Source organism: Poromitra crassiceps, assembly GCF_964638095.1.
Source record: "Poromitra crassiceps genome assembly, chromosome: 12".
NCBI lineage: Eukaryota > Metazoa > Chordata > Actinopteri > Beryciformes > Melamphaidae > Poromitra > Poromitra crassiceps.
Genome location: NC_139632.1, coordinates 41,700,124 through 41,727,623, shown reverse-complemented (window position 1 = coordinate 41,727,623; position 27,500 = coordinate 41,700,124). Strand labels below are relative to the sequence as shown.

The 27,500-nt window shown below is 42.9% G+C and overlaps 2 protein-coding genes across 2 annotated transcripts in view; both read right to left on the bottom strand.

Moving 5' to 3' along the window:
- Window positions 1-10,180: 10,180 nt before the first annotated feature.
- On the bottom strand, window positions 10,181-22,107 carry mpl (MPL proto-oncogene, thrombopoietin receptor). Its single transcript, XM_083648410.1, has 12 exons — window positions 21,962-22,107; window positions 20,889-21,015; window positions 20,299-20,468; window positions 19,369-19,520; window positions 18,610-18,760; window positions 18,207-18,318; window positions 17,571-17,737; window positions 17,044-17,186; window positions 16,796-16,955; window positions 16,477-16,558; window positions 11,303-11,390; window positions 10,181-11,219 (listed from the first exon to the last, which is right to left on the bottom strand). The coding sequence occupies exons 1-12, from the start codon at window positions 22,074-22,076 to the stop codon at window positions 10,779-10,781; spliced, it is 1,908 nt and encodes a 635-aa protein (XP_083504536.1). The 5' UTR covers window positions 22,077-22,107; the 3' UTR covers window positions 10,181-10,778.
- A 1,674-nt stretch (window positions 22,108-23,781) lies between these two features.
- The window catches only part of tie1 (tyrosine kinase with immunoglobulin-like and EGF-like domains 1), a 30,792-nt gene continuing 27,073 nt past the window's right edge, over window positions 23,782-27,500 (bottom strand). The window contains exons 22-24 of the mRNA XM_083647604.1: window positions 27,097-27,193; window positions 26,281-26,380; window positions 23,782-25,923 (exon numbers count right to left, since the gene is read on the bottom strand). Coding sequence (XP_083503730.1) covers window positions 25,852-25,923; window positions 26,281-26,380; window positions 27,097-27,193 — 269 coding nt within the window. The 3' untranslated portion in view covers window positions 23,782-25,851. The remainder of the gene's footprint in view (window positions 25,924-26,280; window positions 26,381-27,096; window positions 27,194-27,500) is intronic.

Below are 27,500 nucleotides of genomic sequence, written 5' to 3'. Positions count from 1 at the left end.
TCTATGGAAAACCATTCAACCAATGACTGCTGTGTGATCCTGAAGGCACTCCAGCAGTCTCCTTTCACTTGATTACACTTCTTTTTCCTTTCATCCTTTTTCCAACCCGTTCTTTTCCCACCTCATCTGGCGTCACAACGCACCGGCGAGCGACCCTTTTTCGCCACGGCCACAACATGTGAGATCGACGCCGCCGTCGTCGTGGGACCGTGAAATAAAATGGTGGCCAGTCAGGGCGTTGTGGTCGGGGTGGTGGCGGACGGGCATATAATGGTGGCGACAAACGGAGTTCGTTTCTCCAGCGTTTTCAAAGTACATCTCAACTGTAAGCTGCGTTTAAAAAAAATCTGATTGAACCCTAACCCAAACCATTTCTCTAATCTAACAAGTGACGCGAAGGGGCGTCATTGGACTGAGCATGCTGTGAAATTGATCCACAAAATCCAATAGCACCAAATGTGAGTGCAGTGAGAGGCAGAACAACCCAACATCCAGGGGCGGACTGCATAATCGGGCACGTCGGGCAAATGCCCGGTGGCCTGGCCTGGCCTGCAAAAAAAAAAAAATTGCAGGCCAGGCCACTCACTGAACAGCAGGCCAGGCGCCGCCTACTGGTTTACTAGTGGTTTTATTACTTTATTCAGGTTTAAAGTGGGTGCATCTCATTGTAAAATTGGACTTGGCCCAAATTGGGCTTCAAACGGCCCAAATTGGGCTTCAAACGGCCCAAATCTAGCTTTAAACGACCCAAATTGGGCTTCAAACGGCCCAAATCTGGCTTCAAACGGCCCAAATTGGGCTTCAAACGGCCCAAATTGAGCTTCAAACGGCCCAAATTTTTCGGGCGCCGGCACGCGCGTCGGTCCGTATCGGCCTGGCCTGCTTGAATCTAATGCCCGGCCTGAATTATGATCCCAGTCCGCCCCTGCCAACATCCCTCTCTTATAGACGGTTTCAACCCGACAACACAAACATTCTAAATGGCCCCCGGCTCACTTCCTGTTGCAGTGTTTGCTAGTGCAATAACTGAAGGGACATAAGCTAGGTTCCAAACGGTTCCCTAGCAACACAATTCCGTGATAACCGACTATTATCAGCTGCCAGTCATAGATTTCAAGTATGTTGATGAAGCTCCTTTTCTTTGTGGCCTTATCGCTGTTGTTGCTGAATTCATGTCCGGAGGCCTGCAGATGGCAAACACGCGACAGCATCTAAATGAGCGTGTGTATGTGTTAACACCCATCACCTCCGACCTAGACTGTGCTGGTTCTCAGTGTGATTGTAAGTGAAAGTTGAGGAAATGACATCAGTAGGTGATCCAACGCCTCCCCTCGGCAGCCGTTTGGGTACAGGCAAGTGACGAAACACGGAAAGAATTCCTTCTGGGAGGAGAGGCTTGTACGCCAGTAAACACCAACTCTGTTCAACTATCTCCCTTTCTCCCCGACAGTCTCTCTGTCCCGCTCTCTCACCCACTCGCTCTCTCGCTCGCTCTGCTTATTGCCTCATCGACAATTCTGTGGTGATTTATGGTCATGATATCATGCAGTCTGTCTGGCGAGCGGACGTGATAGGCTGGCCTGTTAAAGAGCATCATTTGTGACACTAGTATATTTTACAGGAGGCAGTTGGCGGGGTGAGCGGTGATGCCATTATTGCGGCGCATTTAGCTCGGATTCTCACGCAGTTAAACTCCAGCGAGCGGTGCCAGACGGGACCGTTCAGGTCAAAGTCAGCCAATGGGAGGGAGGGATGGTGGGTAAAATGTTACCGTTATTCACCTTGAATTTCCCTGAGAATACAGGGCGTGCGTTTTTCTATTTTGTCATCCCCCTCTCACAGCTTCTCAAATCACGACTTGGCTCTACAGCTCTGAGACACTACACCCACATCCGCTCTTACAAATAATTTTTTCAGTTTGTGTGCACGCGTGTGTGTGTTTCAAGGCTGCGTGAGACACTCCCACACAAGTTTGAATACTTTTTATTTATTTTTTATTTTTTGAGGGGGCAAATAAGTTTGGATTGGAATCACTTATTCCCTTCGTCAAGTCGTTGTGATTGTCCATGTTCCAACTCAGGTCTCTTGGTTGTCATACATATACTGTAGCTGTGCAAGATTAATAATTGAGCATTTTGACTCTACATCTTCAATTGAGCTTTTGGTCTACTTTGTATAATAAAGTTAACATCTGGCATTAAACTGTGCTGTGGTGGGTTTTTTCTGGTTGAAAACAGCTACAGTTGACTTTCTGGTTGAAGACCAGACAGTTGACTTTCTGGTTGAAGACAGCTCCAGTTGACTGACTGGTGTAAACAGCAGTGCTCTACTGCCACCTTGTGACCCGGATATATAAGACAGACAAAAAGACTGCTGCTGCCTGCCAGGAGAAACTGCTTTCAAACTAAAATCCAAATAAAACCAGATATGGCACGCAGCACATTAGCCGTCATTCAAAATAAATGTCGTTTTTAAATTAATTTGGCCAAAGAATATAAAAAATATATAGCTATAATACTACAAGTGACCACAAGGCAATGGCAGAAACTTTCACATACAAAGATTTAGGCATGAGGAGTGATTGGTTAGGTTTAGGCATGATGAGTGATGATTGGTTGGGTTTAGGCATGATGAGTGATGATTGGTTAGGTTTAGGCATGAGGAGTGATGATTGGTTAGGTTAATATCAGGATAAGGAGAAGTCCACAATTGAAATAAACCTTTTGATTGATTGAATTTATTTGATAATTGATAAAAAGATACATATACAACTACCCAGCAGGAATACATACAGTACATTTAAAAAATCATCGAGGTTGAGAACACAAGAGAACACAAAACATCATGGACCATGTTGAAAATAAGTGTTTACACTTTTACATGCTATCCTTTGGATCTTTTATTGTCTCTATATCCATGAATAAAGCCAATCAAAATGTTTATTTTCACTGTGGACTTTTTAAAGATTTAAAGCCCTGAGAAAACCTACCTTTGGAAGTCTGGCCTGGTGGCACAGAGAGTTGCCCTGCTGCCTAGTATTATTGAGACCTCAGTCATGTTTGAGGTTGTGGGTTCGATTCTCAGTCAGTTTTGAATGTCGAGAGCCAGAGGAAAGAGTCATTTAAAGCCCTGAGAAGAAATGTAATCTACTTTGACAGTTATTTGGTGTTATTAACCTATTTCAACACCCACAAGCAGACTATTGGAATATGGTGTTGGGCAATTTGAGGAATTAGCATAAATATACAATTTCAATTTTGTCTGTGTGGCTGAGTGGTCAGTGCAGTCTGAATGTACCTGAAGGGGGCCTGGCTCTCCTTTGAGCGAGAGACCTAGAGAGCGAGTGTGAGAGAGAGAGAGAACACAGGTCGACCAAAATCCCGCTGTAAAAAGTTTGACCTGTCTGGTAAAAAAGAAACACATTTCAGCTGTCAATCAACATAAATCTGGTGTGTGTGGGTGGGGGGGGGGGAGTCAGAAAGTCTCTGAAAACCTTTAATAGTTAAGTAAATGTTTTATAGTTTTTAAACATGCAGATAAGTAATTTTGCATTATGCTTTTTTAAATGTTAGAAATCTTTTCTGGGATCTTATGCTTTATTGGCAGACGTGTAGTGAGAGAAAGACACAGAGGTGTGGGTTTGTCTGTGTGGCTGAGTGGTCAGTGTAGTCTGAATGTACCTGAAGGGGGCCTGGCTCTCCTTTGAGCGAGAGACCTAGAGAGCGAGTGTGAGAGAGAGAGAGAACAGAGGTCGGCCAAAATCCCGCTGTAAAAAGTTTGACCTGTCTGGTTAAAAAAAAAAAATCAGCCGTCAATCAACATAAGTCTGGTGTGAGGGGGGGTTTGGGTCAGAAAGTCTCTGAAAACCTTTAATAGTTAAAGTAAATGTTTTATCGTTTTTAAACATGCAGATAAGTAATTTTGCGTTATGCTTTTTTAAATGTTAGAAATCTTTTCTGGGATCTTATTTTTATGCTTTATTGGCAGACGTGTAGTGAGAGAAAGACACAGAGGTGTGGGTTTGTCTGTGTGGCTGAGTGGTCAGTGCAGTCTGAATGTACCTGAAGGGGGCCTGGCTCTCCTTTGAGCGAGAGACCTAGAGAGCGAGTGTGAGAGAGAGAGAGAACAGAGGTCGGCCAAAATCCCGCTGTAAAAAGTTTGACCTGTCTGGTTAAAAAAAAAAAAAAATCAGCTGTCAATCAACATAAATCTGGTATGTGTGGGTGGGGGGGGGGAGTCTCTGAAAACCTTTAATAGTTAAAGTAAATGTTTTATAGTTTTTAAACATGCAGATAAGTAATTTTGTGTTATGCTTTTTTAAATGTTAGACATTAGCCATTTTGCCATGTGTTTGCATACCATCAAGGTCCAATTTGTAAGATTCCTCCACAACAATAACAACACAAAGCCACAAGCTTTTATCTTTGTACTTTTGGTACAACTGTTGCTCAAAGATTGTTTAAATAATCAGATTGCATCCATCTTTAAGTCAACGGGCCAGACCTTATAGAATAACACTGTGTTTATCTCTATGGGATTTAGATTGCATGATAGAGATAGGCACTGTGCCTATCTCTATGGGATTTAGATTGCATAGAGATGAACGCATGGGTACGATCAGTGGCGAAACGTGCCAATCAGAATGGGGCCTTCTGTACCGCCCCCCTCCACCCGCACGTTGCGCAAATTGCGCTGTTGGTTACACACACACACACACACACACACACACACACACATTCACACAGGCTCACTGCATTCGTTACACATAGTGTGCTGACAGGGTTCTGCGCAGCCTCAACTTGGAGCCTTGTTGCCGACGAGCGGTGACAGCGAGACTGTGCATACTCGAACGTTAACTTGGCGCATTGGCTGCAGTACACCTCAAAAACACTAGGTGGCTTGTGGTGCACTCATGTCCATTACATATGATGCTATCGTGTGTTGTTTACCAAGAACTTGCAATCATGTCGGTGGGGGGACATTTTATTGTCCCTCCATTTCAAAACTCATTCCGGTGAGCCTGCAGAAGGCTTTGCTAGATGAGGGACGCGATATTTCTTTTTCCCATGATGGCGAAGGCTAGGCGAAGTGACCCGCCCCTCTCCGCCTCTGATTGGCTGACTGTACTTGGCTGACTGTAAACGTGAGCAGCAGGTGCAAAACAATCATTAAATCAATACTTCAATTAACTCGATACTTCATTATATGGAACGTTACAATTGCAAACCCTATATCTGAGTTATTTCGGCCTACTTAGCCTATTGCACAGACGTGTAATTTTTTCTTGTCATTCCAAATGTAATCACATTGTTGCTCTGATTAAGTAGAAGTACAGTTATTTGTGTAAAAAAAAAAGACTGGTAAAGCAGAAGTACTGATTCAACTTAATTACTCAAGTAAAAGGAAAAAAGTACAGGCTCTGAAATGTACTCAAGTATAAAAGTAAAAGGTTTTCTGTGTAAGGCGAATAGAAACTCACGTCATATTAATATAATTCAAATACTATTCAACTTAAAAGGTCCCTTCAAAACACATTTTAAGATGCATAAAGACTATACTTTAATCTTCTAGTCTTAATCATGACCCACTAGCTCAGAGAGTTGGATTGCTGTCTAGCAGTTTGGAGCTTGTGCGTTTGAGCCTCAGTGACTTTTGAGGTTGTGGGTTTGATCCTCAGTCAGTTTTGAATGTCGACAGCCAGAGGAAAGAGTCATTTAAAGCCCTGAGAAAACCTTGTTCAATCAGTCTGACTTGGTGGCACAGAGAGTAGGCTTGCTGCCTGGCAATATTGAGACCTCTGCCACTTTTGCAGTCGTGGGTTCGAGCCTCAGTCAGTTTTGAATGGTGACAGGCAGAGGGAAGAGACAAGAGTGCCCGGAGAAGAGCTGTGAGTGTGAAGGGCAGTTGGTGGTGTGAAGGAATAATACACACAGAGACACCGGGGCCAGAGGTTGTGGGTTCTAATCCCGTTCAGCTGGCACTACCTGGATCTAAGGGGGGGGATATTCTCCCCCCCTGACCTCTGCAGAGACATGAGCTGAGGGTTATGAGACAGAAAACCACAGAGAGCTGAAATTTTACTGACAAAACAACTGCTTCAGCGATGATGATCAGCAACTGAGAATGACATGGCACATAGCAAACAGAGTAAAAAAACATGGACCCTGATATATATATATATACTATGCTGATTAGGTGATTGGGAGGAATACCTTGGGCTGATTGGTTATTGCCACACATGTGTGGTAAACTGTGAATGGGTGAGGAGACAGCATCAGAGAAAGGGGGCGTGCACTGTGATATGACGAACTGGGCATTGGCTGTTAAGTAGTCTACATTATTGAAAATAGTCCAAGACACATACATCATTTCAATAATGAGAGACTAGTATATAACAAGCTTTAATGATAAACAAATTAATTTTGGCATCTCTAAACTGCTCTAAACTGAGTATATATATATATATATATATGTCTGTCCACAGTGTCCATTTCTGTGGATCTGTAGGAGGTGCTGTGTCGCTCTGTGTATCTGCCTGTAGGAGGCGTTATGCTGGTGATGTTAAAGAGAGGGCAGTGCTGTAATATGTCTCTTCCATCGGGAATCGAACCAACATTCTACCTACCTGTCAGACAGAGGCAGTAACACAGGCGCTCAGCCGACTGAGCTATGAGCTGTTGGGAGTTAAGCTTCTGATTTCTACACACTGTATTCACACTGACAATAACACAGAGCATAAAGAGTGAGACAGGTGAGATTTGTACCAGTGAGTTGACCTAGATCCAGGGACTGACTAGTCTCCTTCATCAGCTTATTTCTATCAGTGTTCAAACTACTGGTGATGTTAAAGAAGGATCACTGCTGCAGCTTATAATGTGAGTACTTTTTAAGAAATTGCCTGAGGCTGGTATTGAACCAACAACCTTTACATATCACACAACATTCACATGTTTATCTGAGTGAGCTATAATCCACTTGCTCTTAAGCTCTTATCATATTTAGTCAACCTCATCCTGATTTTTTTTAGTCAAGTTTTCATCTCATCTTAGTCAAAGACAACCGTAACTATTCATTAGAATTTCCAAACTTATTGTAAAGATATATTAATCTGTTATTCTGGAATTGTTTTAAGGTTTGGAATGTGCAATACAGACACAGATGTTTAACTACTTCTTCTCTTCTGATTGGATCTCTTCCCAATTCGTCCCTCCCTAACATTTGGTCTAGTTTTCACCAGTGAAAATAGGTAGTCGACTAACATTTTTCCTCATAGTTTTCGTCTACGAAATCAACACTGCTATGGATGCATGTCTCCACCTAGTGGTGCACTCCTCTTCCAAACTCACACACACTTTTCCACAACTACACCATGTATCTGAAACAATGTTTACTTACTGTCAATCTCATCAAAGTTTCTGAAGACCATCTCCACGTGATCCCACTCCATAAAGCTGCATTTCCCAATGAAGGGCTGGGCAAACACCACATACTGATACATATTTCACCCTAATCTTAACCAATATTTTGTTTTACTTGCTGCTTGTTTTCAGGAAGAAGCAGTTGCAGTGACCAATCAAATGAGTTCAGGCTGTGGCTTTCTTACAGAAAGGCTTCAGGACTATCTTGTGCCATGTGCCACGTTTTCAGGAAGAAGCAGTTGTGGCGACCAATCAAGTGAGTTCAGGCCAGGGCGTGGTCATCCCTGCCCATATTAGGAAAAAATGATGGTCCGGGAACAATAACAACACAGCAGTCTTAGGACATGCGAGGCTCAAACCCACAACCTCAAAGATGACTGAGGCCTCAATACTACCAGGCAGCAAGCCAACTCTGTGTGCCACCAGGCCAGACTTCTTAAGACAGGTTTTCTCATGGCTTTTATCCACCGCTGGCTGTCACATGTTAAAATAAATGTTCTTCAATAAACTATACTGCAAAGGAGAGCTCCCATGCACAGCAGGTTTTGACCCCTGGTTTACCAGAAGACAGACGACTGCACTGACCATACAGACAAACCCACAGACCTACCTGTCTGTTGTTGGAGAATTGTTTCTGATTGGCTGTTGAATGAAGTAATCTTACATAGAATTGACAAAGTTGCGTCTGTCTGTTTGTCTGCGATTTTGGTCATGTTTTTGGTCCCACATTGTGAGATTTGTGATGATTTTGGTCAGTAATGATGTCACTGATGATGTCACAATGTCTATGACATCATCAGTGATTGGCACTCGACCACTTGTGATGTCACTGATGATGTCATAATGTCCATGACATCATCAGTGATCAGCAGGCGAGGCCACGCAGCAGCTGAGCTGCGGGTGAGACCGCGCTCGGGGGTGGAACCCTAAACAATCTCAATAAGACTGCATGATTCTCAGTTTCTAAATTCAAAGCTACTGCATCATTTGGACCTTGATTTATCTTACATTGTTTAATGTAGGCTAATGGTAAGAGAATCCATGGGCCATCCTCCATCTTCCACAACAATACACAAACACAAAATCACAAAGTTTTGGTACAACTGTTGCTCAAAGATTGTTTAAATAATCAGACTGCATCCATCTTTAAGTCAGTGGGCCACACCTTATAGTATAACACTGTGTTTATCTCTATGGGATATAGACGGTATAGAGATAAGCACTTTGCCTATCTCTATGGGATTTAGATTGCATAGAGATGAAGGGATGGTTATGATGTAACCCAGGTTTCCTGAGGGGAGACTTCTCTCCCTCATCAATAGACTACATGCACAACTTCTTTACTTCCTGAAATTAGTACAGCTTCTTTATTTCCTGTCCTACACTATTGGATGAACTGATTAATCAGGTGTGCCTGATCATTGTTGTGACTGCAGCTCACCTGACATTAATCAGTTCATCCAATAGTGATGACAGGAAATAAAGAAGCTGTACTAATTTCAGGAAGTAGTGGAGTTGTGCATGTAGCCCATTCCATTACCTAATCCAGCGCAGCTGTTGTGGATTACCACTTTAAGACCCTTAATTAGCACCACCTGGGTGTGATTGTTCAGGTGTGGCTGGCTGAACTTTTCACAGTGCACTATGAAAAGTTCGACCTGTCTGGTTTAACTTTTTACAGCAAAACCTCTCTCTCTCCTTATCACTCTCTATGTCTCTCACCCAATTTCAGCTCTCTTACCCAATTTCAGCTGTAAAGCAACATACATCTGTCAAAAAAGTATACAATGGCTGAAAATATATTTTATAAATTATGGATGGAAGACAAAAAAGCACAAGTTAAAGGAAAATAACATAAAGAATGTGATGAAAGCACCTGACTTTAGTGTAAATATAATTTAACTTAATTTATTATTAGTGTTTTTTTTTATATGATTATCTGCACTGTCAAAAATATTATTTATTAATTATTATTATTATTATTACCCTAATTAGAAGTGCAATAAAAACTAAAAGAAGATTGTTACGCCTATTTCCACTTTTATTCAAATACAAATAACTTTACTGCCTCAAGAAGTACAGATGGAAGTTTAGTCTGTGCACATCCCAGCTTAGAACTCACAATCACTCTCTCCAAAGGCAGCTGACAAACACAGTGAACCACAAAGGCACTGCCACTGATGCAGTATTTCTCTCTGTATGACTTTTGAAGTGGCTGGCTATGGGTCAAAAAGATATATTTGAGCTTTTAGTCAATTTAGAAATAGTGAAGCAGCTAATCTGTGGGCACTTTCTTCTCTTTCCTCTGGCTCTCCATTCAAAACTGACTGAGACTTGAACCCACGGCCTCAAAAGCAATTGAGGGCTCAATACTGCTGGGCAGCAGCAAGCTAACCCTCTGTGCCACCAGGTCAGACCTCTTTAAGCTGGTTTTCTCAGTGGTTTTCACTCTTTCCTCTGGCTGTTGCCATTCAAAAGTGACTGAGGGGTGGGCTGACTGTCTGTAGGAGGCGCTCTGTCAGCCAGTGTGTTTCCAGCCATGTTAAAGAGATGGGAGACCAGTTTGCGGAACAATATTTCTCCTCTATCGGGAACCGACACTCAGCCCTTCATGCAGAGACAGAAAAACAGCTGCTCATCCCACTGAGCTGTCCCTCAGTGTGGGTGTTAGCATTTGATTTCTCCAAGTTTTCATACTGTTTTGTCAAAAAACTCAATTAAGAGGCATATATTAGCTGGCATTGCGCTTTTTTGTAGGCTATTATATTTTATTTCATATATCATACATGTACATTGTCAATTTAATGCTTTATTTTACAAAGTAGTTTGAACTACTTTTTCTGCACCGCTGGTAGTTAATGGGTAGTGAATCATTACTTAATTATTACCTGGTCATTAGTTACTCTTATACTGAGTAGTTAATGAATACTGACTCATTACTTATTTATTACCCGTCCATTTGTTAGTGAAAGATCATATCATTAACAAATAATCACTCACTCCAGGTGAGATTTGAACCCTCAGCACCAAGACTGTTATCTTGTACGTCTGGCTCTCTACCAACTGAGCTAACCAGCCTGTTCAAGTACCAAGAGCAACACCCTTATACTCTGAATACATGGTACACATGGTATTAGCCATCATGCACATTCATCTTCAGATTAAGTCAGGCAAAGTTATAGAAAAGTTCATAATTGACTATGCTTCGAAGGGGAAACCCTTTGATACAGTAAATGTGGGTAGTAACTACTATTCGTCTATGGGTAAATCACCACACTTGCTGTATCTACCACATGTCAGTGAGATGGCACATGCTCCATCATCTGTAGATCTCCCAGTTACAGTAATGTGACTGCAGCACTAGCTGTTTTTGCCTTGGTTGGGTCCTGCAGCAGCCAGGTTGCTGTAGAGGTTGCCTGGCCCCCTAGTGGCGGAGACCTGACAGTCCAGTTTGTCTGCAGACTCAGCCAGGGGCATGTAGGAGTAGTTGAGAAGGTCAGTGCTAGCCCTCCCCTCCAGGCCACCACAATCCCCCACCTGCTCGTACACGTACTCGTTTCTCTTCGGAGACGGGACGTCACTGTCATCGGCGTTCACCGTCACGTAGTCCGGACCGTCTTCCAGTCCGCCTCCGGGGCTTCTCTCTGCCTGCTCCCCGCCCCTGGAGGCTCTGTCTGGGAACAAGAGCTGGCCGCATTCCCCCGACGGCTTCCCCGGTCCTGAAGCCTCGTCCTCACACATGACCTCCACCACAGATGCAGGGGCCTCCTCAGAGAACTGCTTTGCTGTGAGTGGAGGACCCTGTAATGGTGGCTAAATGTTGTTTTACAGCATCTCAAATGGCATATCTATACTGTATATCATTATGTGCTTCAATCACTTACCCATGTTTTCCCGTTGAACTCTGTCAGAAAGCCTTGTAGGACTTTGTCAAGGTTGGGAACTGGTGGCCAAAGATATTTCTTGAGCTTACTAGGAAAATACACAAAAACAGAGATTGAGAAGGTGTTAATATCATATTCACATCCCTGGCACATATACACATATAATTATGTAGGTTAAATACAACCTAATGATGAAATCAGTAAATACTGTATGTTGAGGCTATTTTTCCATTTTTGCCAGTGAGGCAATCCTGTAACAAGGGGCCAGAAATTACTTTCACAAATTTCTGTCATTTACAATTTCCTATATTGTCAGAATATAATTGAAATGATTCGTCTTTTACTTTTTAGCAAAACTTACAAGGCTGTTGAAATATTTTGTGATAAATGTCATGTAACAATATTCTGCTTAGATGGATATACAGTATAGCAATTTGTGTGGTACTCAAACGTTTTCATTTTCTAGATTTACCTTTACCACATACAAAAAAGTCATTTGAAAGCATTTTTGGGGGATGCTCAGCGAGCGGCGGACCTACATCTGGCTTTGTCCAGAAGGAATTTAGTCACCAATTTAGGAAGCACTTCTGTTGAGTGTCTGCTGCACGCCAATCCGAGGACTCCTGCAGTCAATACTCCAGCAGCCCAGCCTGTTAGCCCCTCTTAAGCCTTCACAAAGTAAACCCATTTTCAAAATGTGTTATTTTGATAAACTGACAACCTAACGGGGATCTATAGAGTTATGTGTGTCTACCAGGGTGGGAATTACACGGAGCCTCCGTTGCCCCTCCCTCTGGCCGTGATGCCCTAAGGCCACCTTGGCAGTGCCCTGCTACCAGCCTGCTACTGTCAGTTGTCTTAAAACAGGGGTGGGCAACTATCTTTCATGGGGGGCCACATGAGAAACCCAGATTGTTGCCGGCGGCCGAACAAATATTGTCATGCCGTAACCCATGGATGGGCAACTTTGATGATAGAGAGGACCACAAAAAATGTCCTCGCTACCAGGTTTTGCTGAGGGCCGAACGGCGCCAGCGTGAAAAATTTGCGGCATTTGAAACCAGGTTTAAAGGAATAACTAATTTTAAATGAACAGTTGTCATGTCATTATTCAGTCTTAACCACCAATATTTGATCCTTTTCTCACTCACTCCTATGTCACCACCTGCTCTCAGGGCTTGAAATTAACTTTTTTGACCACCTGCCAATATGGCTGCTAGATTTTAAAGTTACCAGCCAATTAGAATTTCCACTAGCCGAAATGTTTTTCTTGAAATAAACCAGAATATGAGTGGGTTAATTTAAGCATAAGTATTAGTAAGTGGCCCGGGATTCTCAAAGCCTGTGTTGAGGGTCACACAAACAAAAATGCACTCTTGAAGCTAAATAAATCCAAAACCAATGAGTTAATTATTTAAATTTCTACTTCAATGTAAAATGTAAAGATTATTGATTATTATTGATTATAGACCTTATTCGATTGACGTCACTCATGTACGGGCACGCCCACTGCCGCCATGTTGTTGACATAGCGCAGCCGCTTTAGTGACAGCCTATGTAAGAGCAGAGGTTATAGGAAGCTAGCCGCCGTTAGCGTTACCTGTATCGTTCCAATTGTGTTCGGATGGTGACCTGCGTTACACACGGCTGTAGTAATGACAGCAATAAAGTCCCCGTGGTTTGTTTCTATCTCTACCGTCCACAGACGTGAAGGGAGCGAGACGGAGGATACGTCAGCAGCACAGGAGATGTGTGGATAGTTAGGAGAGACAGGTGAAACTTTCTGACAGCTCCTCACAGCAAAGTCTGTTCACCTCGTTTTTTCTTTTGTTTATTATTACAGGCATTAACGGCAGCATACAAACAACAACTCTGGGAGCTTTATTGCTGTCATCACTATCGCTGTTTTGTAATGGAACAGAAACGACAATAAGGCCGTTACTATAGTCGTCAGCTGCAGGACGGTCTGTCAACAATATGGCGCTGTCCGGGGTTAGCGAATTCCCACCCTGGTGTCTACTAACATTATTAAAACATCATAAAGATAACGTTCTTCTGCTTTCTGGCAGATTAGATGAGGCTTGAACCCATGACCTCAAAAGTGAGTGAGGTCTCAATACTGCTGGGAAGCAAACCAACTCTCTGTGCCACCAGGGGTTTTCCACTCTTTCCTTTTGCTGTTCAAAACTGACTTGGGCTCGAAGAACCCACATTTGTCTGTCTCTTTCATCTCATGCTCTTAGCTTTCACGCGTTATGTGCATCTTTTTTGTGGGGGAAAAACATACACAAATGATCAATCAAAGTATAGTCTTTAAGCATCTTAAAATATGTTTTGAAGGGATCTTTTAAGTTTATAATAGTAATTGAATGATATTAATATGACGTGAGTTTCTATTCGCCTGGCACAGAAAATACTGTTTACTTTTACTCGAGTAATTAAGTTCAATCAGTACTTCTACTTTTACCAGTCTTTTGTACACTATTAACTGTACTTCTACTTAAGTAAAGAAAGTGTGTGCTTTTCCCATCTCTGCGTAAACCTAAACAGTCATCAAAGCATGCTCGTTTTAGTTGAATCCTAATATGAAGTATGATTGAGTGTGGCAGCTCTTAATTATCTGACCACTAGAGGGTAGAGCTGGGCAATATATCAATATTATATTGATAATGTGATATGATACTAGATACAATATCATCTTAGATTTTGGATATTGTTATATCGTAATATGGCATATTAAGTGTTTTTTCCTGGTTTTAAAGGTTGCATTACAGTAAAGTGATGTGATTTTCTGAACTTACCACACTGTTCTAGCGGTTATATTCAGGGATTCCCACTAGTGCATATGCATACACAGTCCAGCTGGGTGAAAATAGTAGCCAGCCGGGCATCACATGCCAATTTGCATTTCAATACCTACAGACTTGGTAGTAGTATTATAGCTATATATATATTTTTTTATATTCTTTGGCCAAATTCATTTAAAAACTACATTTATTTTTGAATGTGCTCTGTGCCATATCTGTTATTTTTTGGGGCGGGGAATTGGGGGCTGACTATCTGTCTGTAGGAGGCACTCTGTCAGCTGATGTGTTTCCAGTCATGTTAAAGAGATGGGTGACCGGTTTGAGGAACAACATTTCTCCTCCATCGGGAATCGAACCAACACTCATCCCGCTGAGCTGTTCCTCAGTGTGCGTGTTACTATCTGATTTCTACAAGTCTTCATACTGACAGCAACATGGAAGCCATAAAGAGTTTGACAAGTGGGCTTTGAACCAGTGAACAACAACACGACAAACAGCAGTTTATCTCACTGAGCTCGAGTCAGAGAGACTTCGCCCAACCTTCTTCATCAGCTTATTTGCTGACCGTGTTCAAACTACTGATGATAAAGAAGCATCGCAGGTGGAATCCTACAATCACCAGCTTGTATTCATCAACATTTCTGAAGCCACAGTCTGATGCAATGATTCAACCTTCTGCACCACATCCATGTGTTTATCTGGGTGAGCTATAGCCCACGTCCTCCCACATAGGGCAGGGTGATATGGCCCAAAAATCATATCTCTGTATTTTTAGGCTGAATGATGATACACAATATAATTTATATCTATATTTTCTATTATTTTAGCCACATGTGAGATATCACAGGTAGGGCTGGGCAATATGGACAAAATCAAATATCACAATATCTTTGACCAAATACCCGTTGATATTGATATTGCGACAAGATATTGTAGGGATGACTAATCGGTGCTTTCACAAAATATTTACACAATGATATTTTTGATCAATAATCATTAGTAATGTGGATATAATGACTAAGTGGGTAAAGGCAAATAATAGACAGGGTTTTCCATAAGCGCCAGCTGTCAGCCAAATGGCTGGACATTAAAACATTTCCAGCCGGCTATGTATACTTTCTTACTGTCACAATAACTGCAATATTGCAATACCCTGCTATAGACAAGCCAACCACAGTGGATGGCAAGCAACCGCCACAACCGTGCTGTTATTGTGTGGGCGGTGTTTGGACCTTCGAGCCAATCACGGTGCTTAAAAATGGCAAACTCCACTCAAACGGGACACCAAGTGACTTTAAACAAACGCACATTCAAATGAGAAGTGCAGTTTACTGAGCCGCGGAGCTGAGAGGTTATGTTGTAGAACAGTCTGGTATTTTGAAATAGTAACATTTAAAAATGTGATGATAATTTTCTTTTACTTGACCTTATACTGTATAAAATGACCTATTTTGAGCTCTAGGATAATCACATCCTGAACACCATTCCAAATAAAGTTAGGAAAATCCCCTTTTGTTATTTTACTTTTATGCCTACAAAGCAAATGTTACTTTGTACTTGAGTTCTCCCCTGGAAGTGATTTTGGTATAGATGGGCCACCATTGTATTTAAGCAAGCAGTATTCTACCTACCATTCTACCTGTATGCAGAATGTATATCGCAGAATTATTATTTTTTCATCATCATTGTAAAGCAACAGAACAGTAAAGAGAATATTAATGTGATGTGTGTAGTTCTTCAGAGATCTAGCCTCTTCATTTTGCTCTCAAAGTGCACCAGATTGATTCATTTTTACTTAAGTTTACAAAATCTTCTCCCAGGGGGGGGGGGGGGGCATGCCCCGGACCCTCCTAGGGGGGCTGCAGTCCAGGAGATTCTGATTGGGGGCTGAGCCCCCCCAAAGATCTAATCCTAAAACCACCCCTGCAGTAATCTACAGGTGTATTTTAAGTTCTTTGAAGTAGAAGTAGAAATCTGCAGCACAAAAAAGAGAGAGGGAAAATCTCTAATGATATATTTAGCAAAATGTTTAACAACGCAGCCGCCTGCTACAACAACAGGCTCATCAACGCTTTCCCGCGTCGGCCATTATGCTAAGTTTCCACCTAGCCTTGTTTTTCTTCAAATCTGCTTTCAAATTACTTTTTTTTAACCATACAAATTGCTATATCAATTTAAGCAGAATGTTGTTACCTGACATTTATTACAAAATATTTCAACAACCTTGTAAGGTTGACTAAAATGTGAAAGACAAATTGTTTTTCAATTAGCTATTATGTCAGAGTAGGTGTTAAATTGCATGTAGCTCATTTTGGTATAATGTCTTCATATGATGTCTAATCCTACGTGACTTTACAAGGTTCCTACCTGAGGGCTCTGGGGAACAAGGAGATGAAGACAATAGCCATAACCAGCAGCATGACAGGGATACACAGGATGAGAAAGGCACCTGCAGAGATTGTTAATATTGCATCAGGGTGATTTATATTTCATTATCAGAGTAACAAAAGAACTGCATTTCTATTGGTTCATGGTATTTAATATTTTACAGTATCAAAGTGCAGCAATTTACTTTTATATACTAAGGTAGCCTATATGTTTTATATTTTGTGCCACTCCAAATGATTATAATAGAATATATTATTCTAATAGAATGTATTTTCATAAGGTGTCACTGGAGCTTTACCTATGTCAATGGGAATGTCTCCAGTCAGTTCATGTGACCAGTCACTCCAGTGGCCTGAGTAGACGGACCCGTTGGGCTTAGCTCGGACCCGGACGCTGTACTGCCATCCTGCTGGAAGCCCTAGACATGTCTCAGTCTCTGGACCCTTCAGGGACGTCGTCTGGAGACAGAGTGCTTGATTCAATATTCAATGTTGACGATGTCAATTGGCTTAAAAATGGTCCAAAACAACTGGTGTAAATTCTTACCATCCAGGCCGCGTCCCCTCTGGACTGGTAGCTGACCTCATACTGCAGGTGAGTCCACAGAGCCAGGAGAGGGGCTTCCCATGTCAAGCACAACCTGCCTCTCTCCAACTGTCCTCTCAGGTGTTCCGGTGAAGATGTTTTGACTGAGCACATGACACACACACACACACACACACACACACACACACACACACACACACACACACACACACACACACACACACACACACACACACACACACACACACACACACACACACACACACACACACACACACACACACACACACACACACACACACGTATTCAAGAAGAAAGAACCACAGTTGTCGCTATAGTTAGCTTAGCTGACCTTCCAAATTCAAATTACCGTAGTCACACTAGCTTTTAGCTGTTTAGGTAAGCTTGTTAGGTAGGCAGCTCTTATTGTAATTTCATCACACTAGGCATCTCGTACAGATTCATAATATTAGCTTCATCCTCTCTCTCAGTACTTGTCTTTTTGACAGACAGACAGACAGACTCACTGCTGCTGTTCAGGGTGAAGGGCTCGGTGTAGAAGGTTCTGTTGAGGGGGGTTGGAGGCGACCCGTCGCTGAGCATGACCCAAACTATCTGGGACTCGTCTCCATGGAAACGGCAGAAGTCAGTCCAGTTCCCATCCGCCACACATTCTTTCCAATTTCCAGGCTTACTGTATAGGTGCATCGTATCAAATCACAGTAAACACATGGGTGTGTATTTTAATGATATATATATGTATATTTTTTTCTTTGACTTTATCGGGAAGTATAAAATGCATATTGAAAGAATGTTAACTACAAGGAAGACAGAGGATGACATGCACTTTACATCACTGTTCCATAGAGCATCCCATATCTAAGGGATGCCAGAGAATGTAATCAACACCGAATTGGTGTAGACCCTTTTCACAACAGCCAGTTTGAGCGTCAAAGCAGGGTAAACACAGGTGTAACCAATAACATTAATGCGAGCGCTGGCACCGAAACACCCAAATGTAATGGAATCATCATTAATGTTATTGGTCACGCCTGTGTTTGCCCTGCTTTGACACTCAAAATGGCTGCTGTGAAAAGGGTATATATCGCTGTAGTACTGTAGTATCAGTGATAGAATCTAGTATTGTATAGATTTTGTGCTACCTGAGACCTATCTTGTAGAAGAGCTTGTAGGTGAATTCCCCATAGGTGTTCTCATTCCACTGACAGGTGATATTTTGCAGGTCACAGGTGAAACACATCAGTGAAATATCATCTGCAAAGAGACAGACTTTTCTGTTGAAGCATTGCATCTTTGATGGTGAGTGTGTCACTTGCAACTTACTTGCTCCCTCCCCCTCTCTCATACACTGCACTCTCTCGTGCGCGCGCACACGCACGCACGCACACACACACACACACACACACATACATACGCACGCACCCCCCCCCCCCTCCACACACACACACACACACACACACACACACACACACACACACACACACACACACACACACACACACACACACACACACACACACACACACTTCTCTCTGTCTTACACACCTGCACTCTGGGGCACCATTGCATGTGCAGGGTGCGACCAGTGGCTCCAGTGTCCTGTGTTTTCACTTATGCTCCGCTTGACTCTCACCTGGACCTGAACCACCTCCCCTGGTACCAGAGATACCAGGCTGTGGACCTCATTCCTCTCTACCTGTACAAATCAGATATAAATATTTACAATATTATTACTTGAACTGTTTTCACTCATTGTAATTAGCAATACAGACGTATGGTGAATGGATATTAGAATAATGCTAAGTTTACCCACCAAATAAATACAAATACCCCAATGAGCAAACAAAAAACTAGGTCTGCAATTTTTGCCTGAATTAAAAAAAAAACACACACAAGATTATATGGGCAGGTCTCCAATGATGCTCTGTAGTGATTTTCATCTAAATCATGCAAAGTATGTGTGACCAGTTACATTCAATTAGTTTGGTGGTGGACTTCTTAATTAGATACCAACGTTTTTTCTTATTTGGAACTATAACCCCAGAGAAATACAGAGTTTAGACCGCTGCTGTAGCACCACCATGTGGACTATTTGCCCCAGACTTTACTGAGTGTCGTTTGGCATGTGATTGGAGCTTTTTTCATTCGAAATACTGATGCCACAGGACTATTTCTTTGTGTTTTGTTCAAACACAGCATGTGTGAAGTTATGTGTGTTAAGTCTCTTTATTGGGAAATAAGGAGGATCTAAAAGTCCTTTTGAACCAGTGGATTGATGGCCAATGTATGTGCTTGATACTATACCTCTTTTGTTTTCTCTCCCAGCCTCTTGGAGGAGTATCGTATCCCATAATGCACCATGTTTTCCCACTTCCTGTCAATGTGCCATGCCACCTTCAGCTGCCCTGATTGGTCAGTAGGGATTAGAGACACATCTGCAGGGGGGTCCAGGAGGACTAGGGACACAGGGCCAGGAACAAATTACAGATTAACACCTGCTTCACAATTTACACGCTAGCTGCTAGCATGTCTACAGAGAAGTTCAAGAAGTCATTTGTTCCCATGGCTTTGGAATAAACACAAAGGAGTTGTTTTAGTGTGGCTGCCCAATAGCACAATCACTTTTCACTAGCCTATATTTCTGTACCAGACTGGTATATTTTGGCAGTGCTCTGATTGTGTTCCCCCTGTGTTTTGGATCATCAGTGACAAAGAAATGTCCCTCTGTGGGATCACTGCTCCTCTGTATTGAGAGGATCCAGTTGAGGTGGTTCAACCACCCGGCTAATTGGGAGGAGACTCCAGGGCGGCACCGGGACATGCTGGAGGGACTACATCTCCCAGCATGCCTTGGAGCCCCTGGGGATCCCACAGGAGGAGCTGGAGGGAGTTGCCAGGCAAAAGGATGTCTGGGGCTGATCTGCTTGGATGGCATGGATGGATGGATGAGACTGAAGTAATAATAAACTACCGGTGGTCCAAATCTGTTGGGACAATCATCCATAAGACTTAAAGGGAAAATGACTAGATTTGACCTGATCACTGCTCATATTTTTTAGAAGGAAATGTGTATGGCTTCATGTCTCTTTTGAATTCGGTCAATTAAAACGAAAACAAATCTGACTTTATACTTTTTTATTTTTCAGGAAGAAAAAAAATCTCAAATCTTTGTCACGCTGACAAAGATTTTAGATTTTTTTACACTTACGTAAGTGAAAAAAGAGTGTGCCTTACGCTGGTCCTCCACGCTGACCCTGCGTGTGAAGAGGGTGGTGTTGGTGCTGCGCTCCACCACCTCAAGGTGTGTGAGGACCATCAAGTAGACATCATTTGGAGGGAAAGAGCAGACGTAGAGGAAAGTCCCCTCCTCTGTTCTCTGGACAGACACATTACACCTCTTCTCTCTGGACAGGGAATAAGGTGCGGGACTAGCATCAGGGTCAAGCATAATAGAGTCTGTACATGTTTGTTATTTATTTATTTATTTATTTATTTATTTATTTATTTATTTATTTATTTATTTATTTATTTATTTATTTATCCATTTATGTATCCTTTATTTAGCTAGGAAGATCCCATTGATTGCCCCAAGATTGCAGCATAACAGTTTCAGTTTCATATGAGTTAGAGTTTGACCATTATGGGTCTTTTGTGACTGAAGTTGTTAATACTGTAGCTGACACATTGAACAATGTCAAAATTGTGGGTGTTTGAATGGGTTTTCATAAATTCCTTAGAAACTGACTTAATATGTGTTATTTTGACATTTTGAAACTCTGAGATCTCTCAAACAACACACAGCATAAAAGATTTGAATGACATACGTTTCGCCTTCGACCTGGTAGAAGAAATCATACGTCCTGTTGTCTGGGATCTCAAAGAAGCAGGTGAAATCGTATTCTGTCCGGGTGAAACATTTTGGATCCTTCTCATCCTTTAAGAGCAAAACATCTGCAAAAATGACACATGATGTATGAACATTAGTGGCAAAGCTTCAGCCTCAGAAAAAGGAAGTCAGCCTTCCGTGTGTTTTCTTTTTAACCACCTGCATGTGGATGGAATAGACATGCATTGAATCAAATATAACTAAAACAAGAACAAGCTGTCTGTTTCAACCGTTTTTTAACAGGTCTTTTAAGGTAATATTTTTTCAAAAAACAACCACAACAAGTTGACAGTTGGGTGGTGAAATCATTTCAGTTGCTTCTAGTGCAAATCAAGAATTTCAAGATCTGCCTTGTTTCAAGATAGACTCTTGTTTCTAGAAGATTCCTGAAACAAGTCCAATTGTGAATTGGATATATCGCCCCCCACTGGCAGAAATCTGTAATTGTTTTAAGAAAAATAAGACTTTATAAGACTGAATCTGAGACTTCTTAACCAGTGGTCAATTACATTTGAAAGAATATATCTGAATTTGAGGAAAATTCACTTCAAAGACCTGGAAACCACGCACATATCTTTGCTCTGACCCCACAGTAGTTTCAGTTATTTTACTAGATATCTGTTGTAGAATGGAATGAATCAATACATTCTTCATCCGCAACATAACCAGCACCTCTCTTATTGAGCCAAAATGAGACACCAATGTAACTTAAATTTTCTCGATATCAATATATCACAGAGGTGTGTTGAACAACCAATTCAAAAATGTGATTAAATCATGTCCAATTATTTGAGGGTTCATTGCTATTGTTTGTGTCATATTTAAACTTTTGTGTCATGCTATTTTCCTATCATGTAACTGAATGAGTGTGAAGCACATGATGTGATACAGATTGAACAGTCAAGCTCACCAGCAGCGTGTCAGTACGCACAGTGTAAATAACAACCAGATGAACTCAAATAATGCAGAAGATCCATGTGCTGACTGGACCGCACGATGCCTCCTCCCTACCTTTCCTTTGCAGGTGAGAGGCAGCTCCATCATCCTCATGATGCCTCCCAGGCACACAGGCCACCTGCATCCACAAGATAACGAGCAGTATCTCCCACACGTGGTGCGACGCCATGGTGTCTCCAGGTGCTCTGGATCTCAACACATCATCATAATTGAACTGCTGTGTCTGACTGAGTGCCAGCGCATGTGCCTGTGTATGTGTGTGCTGTCCCTCATCTATATCTGAGTATGGAAGGTTGGGTGGCTGTGGGAGGGCAGTGCCGAGGGGGCGGCCCACCTGACCAAGCAAGTCACCAAAAAAGGCAGTTTGATTGGGGTGAGTGAGTGTGTGTGTGTGTGTGTGTGTGTGTGTGTGTGTGTGTGTGTGTGTGTGTGTGTGTGTGTGTGTGTGTGTGTGTGTGTGTGTGTGTGTGTGAGAGAGTGAGAGAGAGTTTGGTGATGGGGTGGGAGTGGTATTACTCAGAAATTATTGGGGGAAATACCGCAATAACGCAAATTTGAATCGTTTTTTTGATCAAGTTACCCAGAAGTACTATGCACAACCCTAAAACCTTGTTTTCATATAAGATGGTGCTATTGGTTTCACTGTTGTGATTTGCGCAACTTGATCTAGTTACTCAGAAGCCTCCTCCTCTATGCGGCTTACAGGAGAACGTGCAGAACAGTTGGTGAAAGTTCAGGGTCATGTCAGGCACCAGTGTTCTCAAACATTCACAGCAGCGAGCGAGGCAATCGAGTGATCTGGATTTGTGGAGGTTATTGTGGGTGTAAATGCAAATTCTGCAGGTGCAATGGAAACATATAGTGTACCGCTAATGATTAGCCACAATTTAAAAGTTGCATCTGTGAATTACATGAACTGGATATATGATAAAGGTTGCAGGGGATGTTGTGGTTCAGTGATGCCATTATTCTGGTGTGTGTGTGTGTGTGTGTGTGTGTGTGTGTGTGTGTGTGTGTGTGTGTGTGTGTGTGTGTGTGTGTGTGTGTGTGTGTGTGTGTGTGTGTGTGTGTGTGTGTGTAAGCTGTCAGGATGCTGGCACACTGAGGCCCTGTTTGATGGACAGTCCTGTGCCTGTGGTTGGTTTGTGGAGGAAACCCTGTGACAGATCAGCCCAGTGCAGCAGGGGAGAGAGCAGTGCCCCCCGAGCCCACATTGGCCCCCTGGTAGCCTGGGCTGTGGTTTCACTCTCTCATTCCCACCATGCGCCCAAGAACAATAACAATAACACCATGAGCTCCTCCCACCTCAGAAGCACCACTGACAACATCAAGATCAAAAAAACCTGGGCCCAATTGTCATTGACTGCAATTTATAAAACAATCGAGGGGTCTTATTACTGCTAAAGACAGGCATCTGTTGAAATAGATGCATGACTTTGACATGCCTGAATATCCCTTTGACTTCACAAACTGATCTCAAATCAGCATTTAAATAAGATACTAATTCATACATTGTCTCCGACACTGGTATGTCACGTTGAGGTACATACAATACAAACTCCATTTCACAACCTTGTCTGTCCAATACTTATCATCATTCTCTACTCCTGCATGTTATCAACAACACAAATCTAAAAAAAATAAAAAATGCTGTGTGTATATACGCCCACATGGACTCAATTGAGACTCAACTGCCTTGTGTGATGCGTCCAGTCACCACGCAAAAGCTTTATTTTAAGAAACCAATAAGAGAAAACACACTGTACATTCTCATAGAGGGGATATTGTAGCATACAATGAGCTATACAGGTCTCATAATGTCAAAAGTCAAATACAGGGGCATGGGTAGTGGGTAGTGTAGCTTGGGTGAAAGCGCTCGCCTACCACGGCAGAGACCCGGGTTGAGTTCTCGGCAGCGGTACTTCCGGCTTGGTCAGACATTCCTACAGACATAATTGGCCATGTCTCTGCGGATGGGACGCCGATGGGGTAGGAGTCCTGGTCGCTGCACTAGCGCCCCCTCTGGTCGGGTGGAGGAGAACTGGAATAGCATCCTGCCGGTGTGAGGTCACCTTGCTGTCAGGTGAAAAGAGGCACCTGCTCGACTGCACATGCGTCGGAGGAAGCATGTGCTAGTCTACGGCTCTCCTCAGCTCGACAGAGGGGGTGGAGCAACGACCGCGACAACAGGGGGAATGGACCTTATTCACAGCGCGGCCATCTTGGGATGACGTCACCCGCTGGTTGGGAACGCAAGGAGACCCTCATCCAAACCCCTGTCTGAACATGGCAGCAGTAGACCAACAGTTTGAGTTCTGTCACACCAATTTCGTTTGATCACATCGATAAATGGGCAGATGAATGTGTACAGGATTTACAAAAAAAGGGCTACAGCAACTGGATCGAGTCTTATATCCACGATATTCAAGGAAGCGCAGCCGATGGTCTAATTTGTTAACTTACAATACACCCTCGCACCACTGAGCACCGAACCGATACATCTGGCGCTGTGGAGCAGTTGAAGCCGAAATGACACAGCCAAAGAAGGCTGTGTATGAGCTTAAACTTAGGCACTGGCATGTGAATACATGTGAAACTACGCAATATTTGGGAATACCATGGCATCAAAATCTTGGATAACAATATTGTGTCGGCGGTGACACCTCTGACAACTTTAGTAGCGCTAACTTTGACGCTAGCGTTAGCACCTTCGCTAGCTAGGTCCAGCGCTAGTGAAGGTGTGAGGGTGTATTGTAAGTTAACAAATTAGACCATCGGCTGCGCTTTCTTGAATATCGTGGATATAAGACTCGATCCAGTTGCTGTAGCCCTTTTTAAAATCCTCTACACATTCATCTGCCTATTTATCGATGTGATCAAACGAAATTGGTGTGACAGAACTCAAACTTTTGGTCTACTGTTCCCATGTTCAGACAGGGGTTTGGATGAGAGTCTCGTTGCGTTCCCAACCAGCGGGTGACGTCATCCCAAGATGGCCGCGCTGTGAATAAGGTCCATTGGCCAAGTACAATCGGGGGGGGAGTGAAATACAGTAGTAGCTTTTGTAGACTTCCCCCACTCTGTCCTCGTTAGCACTGCCGCAACAGTGCAGTAAACTTGCAAAACATGAGGCAGCTACCACGGCTACATTTGTATCAATGTTATGTCATTTGAAGTACATTCAGAGGTTTTGATACTTTTATGTGCTCTTTAAAAAGGAGAGACAAAATACATACGTGTACAGTAGTTACATTCACATGGCAGTGATAGGCAATATAGAAAAAGACACAAATGACTTGAATACAGCTAAGTGCTACATTGCATCTCTCGTTCGTCCTTTTCTCTCTAAAACAGTCTGAGAAGTCGACTGTTCGATCATGTGATCCACAATGTGTCCTGATCATGTGATCCACAATGTGTCCTGATCATGTGATCCACAATGTGTCCTGATGATGTGATCCACAATGTGTCCTGATCATGTGATTCACAATGTGTCCTTCTTGGTGAAAAGATTCCTCTCTCCATTCAGGGTGATGGAGAGGAGGTCAAGTCCAGTGGCGACGCCCCACAGACCCTACGTGTTGCAAAAAGTCATGTCGCACCTTGCTGTTGGCCACTTCCCCTTGACTGGCAGATGAAAGGCTATAGCCTAAATGAGGTGCAATACTGTTTCTTTTGTTCTGGGATCAGTCTATCGTGAAGGGGGTTATGTTCCCAAAAAGCTAGTAGCAATCTATCTCTCCATCCAGCCCCCAGACCTCCTTCCAATCGCTCCACACAAGTGTCCTTTCACAGTCCTCTCTCTATAACCAGGTAGATTTGGTCGAGCGCCTGGTCCTCCTGTCTCGGCGTGGAGCACCAGGAGGGTGGCAGTAGCGCGGCGCCCAGCCTTGGGACTTCCTCTTTGGGGTACGTGGCATGCTAGGGTCTGGGGGGGCTGGTAGTCAGGCCTCCTCTGCTGTGGCGTCTATTCCGGCGTAGGTGAAGTTCTCAAAGAGCGCCATGTTCACGTAGGCCTGGAGAGCGAAAACGGGGAATGGCAGAATGTGATTTTAGAATCAAAACAACAACATATTAAGAAACCATTTCAAGCATATTGGATTGTGAAGTGCAAGTGGACAGATAACATATCCATCCCTGACCAAACAAATGGTTTTCCCCAAGGCATTTTGGTTTTTATTCGAACGTTTACTGTGGAGAATGGCAGGAAAGCGGGTGGATAGAGGAGATGACATGAAGTGTGAAATAGATATAATGACATCATATCTGCCTTCATTGCCCAAACGATTGCTATTGGAGCAGAGCAGCGGTGATGTCAGAAGTGAGACTTCTACAGTGTGATGTCTGTATGTTCATGCTGGCTGGAGGTTTACCTTCCTGGCCTCCTGCATCCTGTTGAGCTGGACAGAGATTTGAGAGAAGGGGGGTCTCTCATAGGGCCGATCCCTCCAGCACTGCCTCATCAGCTCATAGCTAGACAAGGGAGAGATACATAGATAGATATAGTAGGTAGGTCGGTAGGTAGGTAGGTACAATAGTTAGGTATAAAGCAGGGATGGGCAACTTTTATGATAGAGAGGGCCACACAAAAAATGTCCTCGCTACCAGAGGGCCAGATTGTGACCGTGCACTTCAACCAGTAGCCTACTGTAACACCATCACTCCCAATTATAGCTACTAATTTGATGAAACGGACTGGTATTCAAAGTTTATTATACCAACATAAATTTATATTTTTCATATTCAAATTTAGTAATTCTTCCATTCAGATGACACCAGGAACTTTGCTCTAGCTTTAAAACAGCCTACTACAGTAGCCTACGCTGCAGCAATTTGATGGGGTACATCACCCAAATATGTGATATTAATCAGATTAGTAATGTTGCATGTACAATGTGCATCCTGGATTTAGTTACAATAGCGATAGCTCAAATGCTAACGTTAAACAGTATGGGGATGGACAATGCTAACGCCCATTAGTGCCATGTTCTGGGTTGTACAGTAAAATAAAAACAGATTTTGGTGGTCTAACCTAAACTAACCAAAAACGTCCGCTTGTAAAACAAAAACAAAACACAAACAAACAAACAAACAAACACAAATAAACAAACATTAAGCGGAGGATATGTTAATGATTATTTGGTTGTATAATAATAAGTACTGTATTATTAGCGATGGTGAATACTTACATTTCGTCATCACAGTTTCTGGGCTGCTCCATCCTGTAGCCTTGGGGCAGTTTTTCGTAAAGCTCAGCACAGGTCATCCCACAGTACGGAGTGCCACCTTATAGACAGACAGACAGACAGACAGACAGGCAGACAGACAGGCAGGCAGGCAGGCAGGCAGGCAGGCAGGCAGGCAGGCAGGCAGGCAGGCAGACAGACAGACAGACAGACAGACAGCACACACACACACACACACACACACACACACACACACACACACACACACACACACACACACACACACACACACACACACACACACACACAGCACAGGGAGTTATTTTACATTCAGTTGAGTCACAGGAAATCAACCTAGCCAAGCCCAATCTAACAGGAGACCCAGAGGTGAAGCAGGGAGTGGAAGG